Source organism: Pundamilia nyererei, unplaced genomic scaffold (genome assembly GCF_000239375.1).
Source record: "Pundamilia nyererei isolate P.nyererei 1_Seehausen unplaced genomic scaffold, PunNye1.0 scaffold00062, whole genome shotgun sequence".
Lineage (NCBI taxonomy): Eukaryota > Metazoa > Chordata > Actinopteri > Cichliformes > Cichlidae > Pundamilia > Pundamilia nyererei.
This window is the reverse complement of record NW_005187463.1, coordinates 3,016,805-3,026,177: the sequence shown is the minus strand read 5'-3', so window position 1 is coordinate 3,026,177 and position 9,373 is coordinate 3,016,805. Positions and strand designations below refer to the sequence as shown.

The following is a 9,373-nucleotide window of genomic DNA, read 5'->3' as shown; positions in this document are numbered from 1 at the left end:
ATATATATTTATAATTTTAATAAATGACAAATTAAAAAGGCATGAACATTTTTTTTGTATCGAAAAAATATCGAACCGTGACACCAAAGTATCGAACCGAACCGTGAATTTTGTGTATCGTTGCACCCCTAATAAATAGGTTTCATAATTTCATATTTACTCAGCACTTTCTAGTAGTATGTAACAACACAATAAATTATGTTATTATTATACTTACGTTTGCCTATTATGCTCATTTCCTGTAGTGCGTTTTTATTCTTTAATTTCACGGTGCAGCCCCCGAGTTTATCCACTGTCTGAAAGATTATTGGTTGCCTCTTGCAAACAGAAGGTTTGAACAGCAGGTGGGTGGGGCTTCTGTGCTCACAGCCAGAACTGTGTGCCTGAGATGACCAAGCTTAGTATATCCTCCCTCACTGACATCATGCTGAGCCAAAAGTGTAGGAAACTGTGTGAAACAGCATATTTCGAGCAGTCTGAAGCCTGAGCTTGTGGTTCCCAGGGTTTAAACGCACACATACAGCTCTTGCTCCCCATGTACAATGAACTGTGTACTGTCCACTGTGAAGTTTGAAAGACATGAGTAAAGCTATCGATAAAACCAGTTCCTGCTGATTTAACTTATTGAAGGTTTTATCTGTGGGTGAAAGTAACTGACCTGTAACTTTGCTGCTGCTGCTCTGGCCGCTTCCTCTCTCCACTATGTCCCGAGTGTCCAACAGTGTGGAGAGGAGATCTGACGGGGAGCTGCTTCCTTCTATCAGGGCATTGCATTGGTTATCCACATGAGGAAACCCCCCCATGCTCTTCAGCTCCTCAAACCGACGGGCACACTGCAACACAATTGCATCAGAGCCACAGAATTATTTCTCATTAAAAATTCAGGTCTCTTGTTACTAAAGCATGGAACGAACTATGGGTGGGATGGGATGGATGGAGAGGCAGGATGGATGAAGGGGTTCTAATTACCCAGTGATCCAGTTACCTCCTTAGGAGTAAAGCCTGGTACTAGCTTGGCCACATTGTCCCAGTTTATGGGCTGGGGCACACCCCACAGGGAGCCCAGCACCATGTCCAAAACCAGGACGTTGTTGTCGTAGGGAAAGTTGTTGTTATCCGAACAGAAGCGACTCATCTCTACACACACAGAGGGCAGGAAACAATAGGCAGCAAGTCAACAATAAATTCCTTCATCTGTTTGATCATCATAGCCAAATTAGAGCTGAAATCACTGTGCAGTTAGCACCCATTTTAATTGCCTTTAAGCATTCTGCGCATAGTCAGCACACAGATTAATACAAGAGTGGCGTGATTGGCATTTTTTTGTAGCAGTATTCAGACGTGTTATTGCAGTTGGATAAAAGCTGTGTTTAAGTCTATTAGTCCTTACACTAATTGCTCTGTACCGTCTAAGGGCAACAGGTCAAACAGGGAGTAACCAGGATGTGAGTTATCTTTTATGATGTTTTGGGCCTTTTTAAGACAGCGGGTGTTGTGTAGATCTTCCAAAACTGAATGCTTTCAGGTTGTGGACTATTTGTGAGGTAAGTAGAGTGGGCCAATAGCGTCTGAGGGACCGTTTTGTAGCCCAGATAATAAATTGCTGGATAAAAGGAATGGACCACTTGTGAAACTGTGCACCACTGCATAAAATAATAAATTTGGCCAACTACTGAGACAAATGTTGTTTCTTTCTTTAGTATGGTTTGGTTGGTATGCCTCAGAAACACATTTTCATTGAGAAAAAAAATGAAGTTTATTGTAAAAGACTTTGCTTGGCGGCTGAACTTGCCATTCACTACTATTCAAAGTTCCTGCGTTTTGTTTTTCTGTTATTAAATGCATCACAGGTTAGAGCATACTGGTGACTATGTATGAGCTGAAAGAGGAGACTGATCATTCATGTACTGTACATGATACGGGTGGGATGCCGTAGAGGCACAGATTAGGGTAGGCCGAGTGCCTCTGCCCTCCTGCTGAATCAACATCAGATGCTTTCAGGTCACATTAAAATCCTCAGATTTCCTAGGACACACATCCAACAACAGAAATGACACTTACTGTTCTGGTCTGTGAGATAATCCTCACCGTCGTCTCGTACAATCTAATAAGCGGGTAAATGTTTCATCTCATTGTGCGTGTGGATGATGCTGATGCTGCGGTGTTCTCCTACCGGCTAATGCTAGCTAAGTTTGCGGGACGGGACAGATCTGCTGCCTTCAGGTACTCCCCGTAAATATCAAACGACGGTCACTAGTGATGTGGTCCGTCCTATTGCGTCATATACCTTCTGGTGGGATTTACACCGACGTATTTAGCTCTCTCTCTCTCAACGCGTTTGAGCACGGTGGCTATGCGATGACATTTAAACCAAAGGCGAAAGTGAACTAGAACATCAAAAATGTGCCTTCAGGCTCAACTCTGCCTCAGTAATTCCGATAGCCATGGAAGGTAGCATTAGCTTCTAGCTAGCATACAGTTAGCTGAGCAAGTGGCTACTTAAATTGACGTATGTATGTCATTAAGCCGACAACACAGAAAATGCTATCGGCAGGTTACACTATCAAAATACTACATAAAAATCTACCCCCAGAACACTTTCGATTAACAAAACGCGTTTATTCGGTCTGTATCTGCAACGGTGACTCGTCACTTGGCGCAGTGCAGCAGGCGTCCTGTTGCTTGGAGACAGTGGTCGCAAATCAAGTGCTTCTGCCATAAAGTCAGACTTTAAAACAAATTAAATGAAATTATATTATACTAATATGTCATTTAAATTAGCATAAACTAAACAGTTAGGTCCAAGTTTTGAAATTGACAATCTTGACAAAATTTCTAACATTGTCACTTGATACCTTATAGCACAATGGACAAAAACGATTTTTAAATTATTTATTTTCATAATAATCATATTAAATATTCCAAACATTTCTGAATGGTAACTGTTGAAAATGTGCAAAATTCGCCCCTTTCTTATTCTGAATAGATCCAATTAACGTCACAGAAAACTATACAGAAACCCAAACATGTGAGTGTCAAAACAAAATGTGATCACATGATCAAACAAAACACCTTAACTGTGTTCTTACACTGTCCTTGTACACATAATGTGCCAGTGCGCCTAAAAACATATTTTAGAATACTCATTTGTTTATTTCTGTAAAAGCTTTGAGTTTAAAAATAAAAATTAAGCTCAGATTTTCAGACGCAGTGAGCCTTGTGCATGGAAACAATTCTTGGCAAGTAATAAGAAGGTCCATACTGCGTTAAAAAAAATTGAATCGAAAATTACTTTAACAGTTCCTGATGAGGTCTGTGGATTGCCCACCACCCCAAAATATGAACTAACAGCAGATTATTAGTTAAGCTCCAGAGTTACACACTGAGCAAACCGCTGTTATGAATGAACATTTATGGACACAAAGATCATGGATCAGTCTTTTCAGGGATGTTAAGTGGTGTGTTGGAGGGCATGGTGGAGGTGGATGATCCCTGATTGAATGAAGCAGGTGTTTCCCTGTACGCTGACTCCAGAAGGTCCTCTGAGGAAGCCAAGGCAGAAGAAGAGGCTGAGGCAGAGGCAGAGGCGGGGTCCAGGCCTTGGGCTCCAGTTGTCTGCATTTGTGCAGCCAAGCTTGTTTGGGGTTCCTGTGTGTTCGCCCGCTGGGCCTGAGCGAGCCTCTCCATATCTGCGGCCCGGCGGCCTCTCCTCTTGCCGAGGATCTTAACGTAGTTGGCTGGGATGAGCCCTGTGGTCTCACCGTCCACACTGGCCAGGAGCCAGCCACGCACACGGGGCTGTAGCTCTACACACAAGGAAGAGGAAAACACTGTGATAGTTGTAAACATGGTGCACGCTCACACAAAAGAAGAGCCCTCATCTGTTATTCCCAAGATAAGGAAAACAAAAATAGAAGGTTTTTGGTCAAAGCACTCAGAATCAAATGTCCCGCAGCCAGTAAAAAGCTCATCACCTTTAGGAGCGAGGTTGAGCATCTCTCCAGCTTGCATAGAAAGCTCCTCCTGAGAAGCAGCTGTAAAATCATATTCTGCTCTGGCCACCACGTGGTCGTCCTCCCCACTTGCCCAGTTAGTGTCTAAATCAAGCAAGGAAACTGAATTAAAGAATAATAATTTTAACTTGTTTTAATTAAAAACAAGTCCACTTGCTTTGTACTGTCAGTTGTAAAGTGACTAATGGCATATGGAGCTATGATACCCAATTTATTTGCCACAGAGTTACAGAAAGGCACATGATGTCATACAAGCAGACTCATCTTTACATGTGTACTGAGAACAACAAAACAAAATGTATCTTTATGAATATGTGAGTGCTTGCTGTTCCATCTGCAAGCCTTACCTTTGATTTCAGAGTCAGCAGTGGAGCTCAGCTTCCAGATAAGGTAGGGTACACCCAAGACTAGAGCAAAAAACATTAAGATGGGCCAGGATTTAACTGCCTGGTCCTCCATCTCTCTGGATGATCTCATACCAGTGGCCTCACTGGGGTTGGGCCACAGGGCTTCGACCTCAGGGTCTAGCCTCCGCCCGAGCAGCTTCTGCACCAAGCGGTACAAGTAGTGCAATGTGCGCACCAGAGCAAACTTTGACAAAACCCGGGTGAGGTGCACGCGCAGTCGTGTGACGTGGTTGACTACTTCCAGTACGGCACGGAAACCGTTATGTAGCGCAGAAAAGGTGGCGTCCATCATCATGCTTATTGAAGCAAACGCATGGACGATGCTCTCGATGGACTCAAAGGCACCGCGGCTACTTTCTTCTGCCTGCTGCACAAACCTGCTGGGGGGGACGTCTTCAAGGTGAGGTGTGTGTCTGTATCCTCCCAGGCTGTAGCCGCCACCATAGCCGCTACCATAGCCTCCACCATAGCCGTAGCTGTAAGGACTGTAGCCACCATAGATGGAGCTCCCATAGGGGCTGTAAGATTGGGAGAAGGAGCTGTAGGATGGACGGTAGGACTGCTGGACCTGACGAGGGGGCACCGGGGGCACCATCCTGGGCAGGACAGAAGGGCCAGCAGAGGTGGAGGAGCCTCTAGCTAGTCCCAAATCTGTAGATCTGTTTGGTGACAACATAAAGATAGAATATCAGTAAAATCCACCCATAATTCATTGCAACATTAATTGAGCAAAGCATTAGTTCAGAAACGTCATGGAGTCAAGCTAAACCACAGTCCACAAACTGCTCAACAGCTCAAATATGTAAATATGTAAGAAAAATTGTGTATGTTTCTGTCCTGTGTGCTGTTTGTTTGTATATGTGTCTTTCTGGCTGCTGTTACAACCAAATTACCCCTTGTGGCACAATTAAAGGATTATTCTATTCTATAGAGTGGCTCTCTTCCACAGCGTGTCCTTTCTCCCTCCCCTCAACCCCAACCAGTCCTCAGAGGCTGCCCCTCCCTATACCTGGTTCTGCTGGAAGTTTCTTCCAGTTAAAATGGTGTTTTTCCTTCCCACAGTCACCAAGTGCTCCCTCAAAAGGGTTGTTTTGATCATTTAGTTTTCTCTGTATTACAATAGGGCCTCCACCTTGCCGTATAAAGTGTCTTGAGGTGACTGTTGTTGTGATTAACGCTATATACATAAACTGTAATTGAATTGAGTCAACTCTTCCTCCTGTCTCATCTCCAGCTCTGCTACTCTTCATCTGTACAGACTGTGGAAAATACACAGTAAATTCACAGTGCCGCTCACCATCAACCAGCAGCTACCGGCAACTTTTAGCATGGGATGTTTTCTCATGTGAGCTGACGTTATGAACCAGTCAACACACCTCAAATATCCTTAAATATCATTATCACAGCTCTGATTGTTCAGCTTCTCCAATCTGATGACCATATTCTCTTAACCTTAAAAGGATATGTTGATATGTCCAAAAAAGATAAAGATGTGTGCAGATTTAATTCCATTTCCCCCCTTAAAGTGGAAAAAAGTGTCAGGTGGGGGGGACTGATTGAACTGTGATTGTGGAATTTGCCTCACACTGGTGCGTTCACTATTGCTTGTTTGAGAATACTGCTGTATATACACAAATGCCAGCGGACAGCATAAACAAACTGTTGTACATATATTTTTATAATTATCCGAATATAATAATAAGACAATTAAAAAAATATGACTTGCAGCAGCAAGCGGAGGAGTTTAATCTTCTCTGGGTCTTGTTTACGAGTTTGGGGACAGGTGAGCAGAGGACTGACAAATGGAAAAAAAACAAAAAAAACAAGCGCTTCTCTAAGGGTGGCTGGCCTCTCCCTTAAAGACAGGGTGAAGAGTTCAGTTACTCGAAAGGGGCTCAGCGTAGAACTGCTATTCCTTCACACTGAAGAGAGGCAGATGAGACGATTTAGGTATCTGGCAAGGACGCCTCCTAGGTGAGGCGTTCCAAGCATGGACAACCAGGAGGCCCCGGGCCAGACCCAAGACGCTCTGCAGAGGCTATATCTCTATATGCATTTTCTGCAGGAAATTATCGGGCGAAGGAACTGAGTTTGTTGGCAAACAGCAACAGGAAGACAGCAGCTACATTTTCTTCTGAATTGACTGTTAACAACTACAGAACAAACAAAAATGCAATTCAAATATTTCTGGGGCTTTTGTTAATTTCACTTGTTAACCAGAATTGCAACAAAACAAACAAAAACGCTCAATCAACAGAAGAGAGAGAAATCTAGCGAGACACACTGACTAGGACACGGCCTCAGAGGACCAAACTAGCAGTTAGCCACTTATACGGCTGTGCAGATAAATAATTAGTTGCCGTTTTTGTTTTTGGGGCATTTTTAATGGCAACCAATTACTCTTACAATCGCAAACACGACTCATCGTTTTGCAATAATTTTCACCATCGTGTCGATTATTAAAACAAAATGTCAACTGTCGTCTAACAACTCCTGCACGAAGTGACAGCGACAACTTTAGCATTTCAACTGCGAGCAGCTGCAGCTGTAAACACGAGGGACTTCTCGCGACTGCGGCCCCTCCGAAATTCGCTCACCTGTAATTTAAAGGTGCACCAACTGAGCCAGGAATCCGCCTTTCCCATGGCCGTGTCGGGGGCTGTGAATCCATAGCAAAATATATGTGCACAGTACACAAATAATATAGAGCCCTCGCAGAATCTCCTTCCACCACTGCCTACCCGTATTTCCTCTTCTTCTTCTTCTTCTTTCTTACAGTTATATTGGCGGTTGGCAAACAATTGAAAGGTGCATTACCGCCACCAACTGGTTTGGAGTATGGTCTGGAACGACGACAAAAAATTTTTTCTCAAATCCTGCCAAACAGGTTCCCCTCTTTTAAAAACTGAAATAAGGCCTGATAACTTTTACTTCCCGATTCCATTCGCAACAACTCAACCAGATCCAGTTTGATTTTTAGGTTACTCCGTATTTCCACTTCTCCTTTGGGGTTTTTTTTATCGTTGTTTAAAAACATAGAATAGACGCTTTACCGCCACCATCTGGTGTGGAGTTACACTGCAGTAACTGAGCTCTCACTGTCAAGAAAGTAGCCCAAAATTGCCCCCGCGTTCCACTCCACTGTTCCACAGAGGAACCTTTTGACAGTGATAGCTCAGTTACTGCAGTGTGAAGTACTCTGTGGACCTGTAGTGTAATGTTGACAAAATGCATCATTTAAGTAAATTTTCTATCTATTATGCCAAAATATGACCTTATGCGGTTAATTTTGTGAGTTCTCTGACATCTGTGAGGTTAGACTTTACTTTTATTTTCTGAAATAAAATAAACAGGAAATATCTGTTTAAGGAAAAGTCTTAGTCTTGTCCAAGTCTAAATATTAATGCTGAGGTCTTTCTTGTTTCTTCATGCACATTTTTAATGCTTTCCTTTAATTCTATGAAATCATTTTTGGTATTTGAAAGTCTTTTTACATTTTATTCAGAGCTATTTTCTCTGTTTCTTTCTCTGTGTTTGCTACCTTTCCTTTCATTTCTGCCTCAAAATGCTCCTGGACAAATCATTGTCCTTTGTGGCTTCATTTTAAATCTGGAATCTTAATTTTATTTCATTTTATTTTAATTTAAATCCAAATGCCATCCATATGATTAAAAACTTCCCCACTCTTTGTCCTTAATGTCTACAGTGTTGCCTTCTGGTAGTACATTCCCCTCCTGACTCCTTTCCCTCTCTTTGTTACCATTTACACTTCTTCCAACTACAGATCCCACACTTGATGGTGACTTGTGGTATTGGCTCAAAGTTGGCCTCTAGTGATCAACAAACTCCTGATGAAGGCTCTCAGGGTCCTGTTGATCTTGTTAAACTTTCTTGGATGTCTTCCACTGTGATGCTTACTGGTTCCTGTTCAGAGAGGTTGCTGTGGTCTGGTCTTAGCTCTGCTAGCCACTGAGCATTGTTGTTATGGGTCCCTTGGCCTGCATTTGTATAGCGCTTTTCTAGTCCATAGGACCCCAAAGCGCTTTACACTACATTCAGTCATTCACCCATTCACACACTGGTGATGGCAGCTACATTGTAGCCACAGCTGCCCTGGGGCGCACTGACAGAGGCGAGGCTGCCGGACACTGGCGCCACCGGGCCCTCTGACCACCACCAGTAGGCAAACATGGGGTTAGTATCTTGCCCAAGGATATTTGACATGCAGCCCGGAGGCAGCCTGGGATCGAACCACCGACCTTCTGATTAGTGGCTGACCTGCTCTGCCACCTGAGCTACAGCCACCACCCTTCTCCCTTCTCCCACATGCTCTTCCAGTATTACTCTATCTCCAGTCTCGGTGGCACTGTTCTCATATTGTTCCCCTGCACTGAGTGTACACCTTGGATGGTATAAATTTCCCTCTCTCCCTGCAGGCGGTCTTTATCCTTCATCCTCCTCTACCAGATGCTCAAGGCTCCTGCGCAGTATCTTTGCTGTTCCTAGGACTGCGTCTGATCTCCTAGAGTGACTTGCCCAGGTTGGGGGGGGGGGGTCACTGTACCGAGTAGTCAGATTACCTGATTACTGAGACCACTGTTGTCTTCATCCTCCACATCTTCTCAAGCTATTCTCCCAGCCCTTGGTACTTGTTGAGCTTCTCGACTTCCTTTTTCCTGATGTTGCTATCATTCGGTATAGCTACATCTGTCACTACAGCCATCTTCCACTACTTGTCCACCACCACTATGTCTAGTTGGTTAGCCATTACCAGTTTGTCTGTCTGTATCTGGAAGTTCAACAGGATGTTAGCCTGGTCATTCTCATCCACCTTAGGGGGCATCTCCCATTTTGACCTTGGGACTTCCAGGCCGTGCTTGGTACAGTATGACCTGTATGATACTATGCCAGCCACTTGGTCATGACATTCATGACATTCCATGTATGCCCTGA

The 9,373-nt window shown here is 43.7% G+C and overlaps 2 protein-coding genes across 4 annotated transcripts in view; both read right to left on the bottom strand.

The window, feature by feature from the left end:
- The window catches only part of sanbr (SANT and BTB domain regulator of CSR), a 27,394-nt gene extending 24,712 nt beyond the window's left edge, over positions 1-2,682 (bottom strand). The window contains exons 1-3 of one of the 2 annotated variants that reach the window (XM_005735142.1): positions 2,062-2,682; positions 986-1,137; positions 659-833 (exon numbers count right to left, since the gene is read on the bottom strand). In XM_005735142.1, coding sequence (XP_005735199.1) covers positions 659-833; positions 986-1,135 — 325 coding nt within the window. In that variant the 5' untranslated portion in view covers positions 1,136-1,137; positions 2,062-2,682. Of the gene's footprint in view, positions 1-658; positions 834-969; positions 1,138-2,061 lie in introns of those variants that run through there. The other variant, XM_005735143.1, reaches the window with a different exon arrangement.
- A 196-nt stretch (positions 2,683-2,878) lies between these two features.
- Positions 2,879-7,396, bottom strand: pex13 (peroxisomal biogenesis factor 13). 2 transcript variants are annotated; one of them, XM_005735141.2, is made up of 4 exons: positions 7,018-7,393; positions 4,361-5,079; positions 3,975-4,097; positions 2,879-3,806 (listed from the first exon to the last, which is right to left on the bottom strand). In XM_005735141.2, the coding sequence occupies exons 1-4, from the start codon at positions 7,089-7,091 to the stop codon at positions 3,427-3,429; spliced, it is 1,296 nt and encodes a 431-aa protein (XP_005735198.1). In that variant the 5' UTR covers positions 7,092-7,393; the 3' UTR covers positions 2,879-3,426. The 2 variants fall into 2 exon arrangements, with proteins under 2 accessions (XP_005735198.1, XP_013766828.1); XM_013911374.1 differs by lacking the exon at positions 3,975-4,097 and having other exon boundaries at positions 7,018-7,396.
- Positions 7,397-9,373: the final 1,977 nt, after the last annotated feature.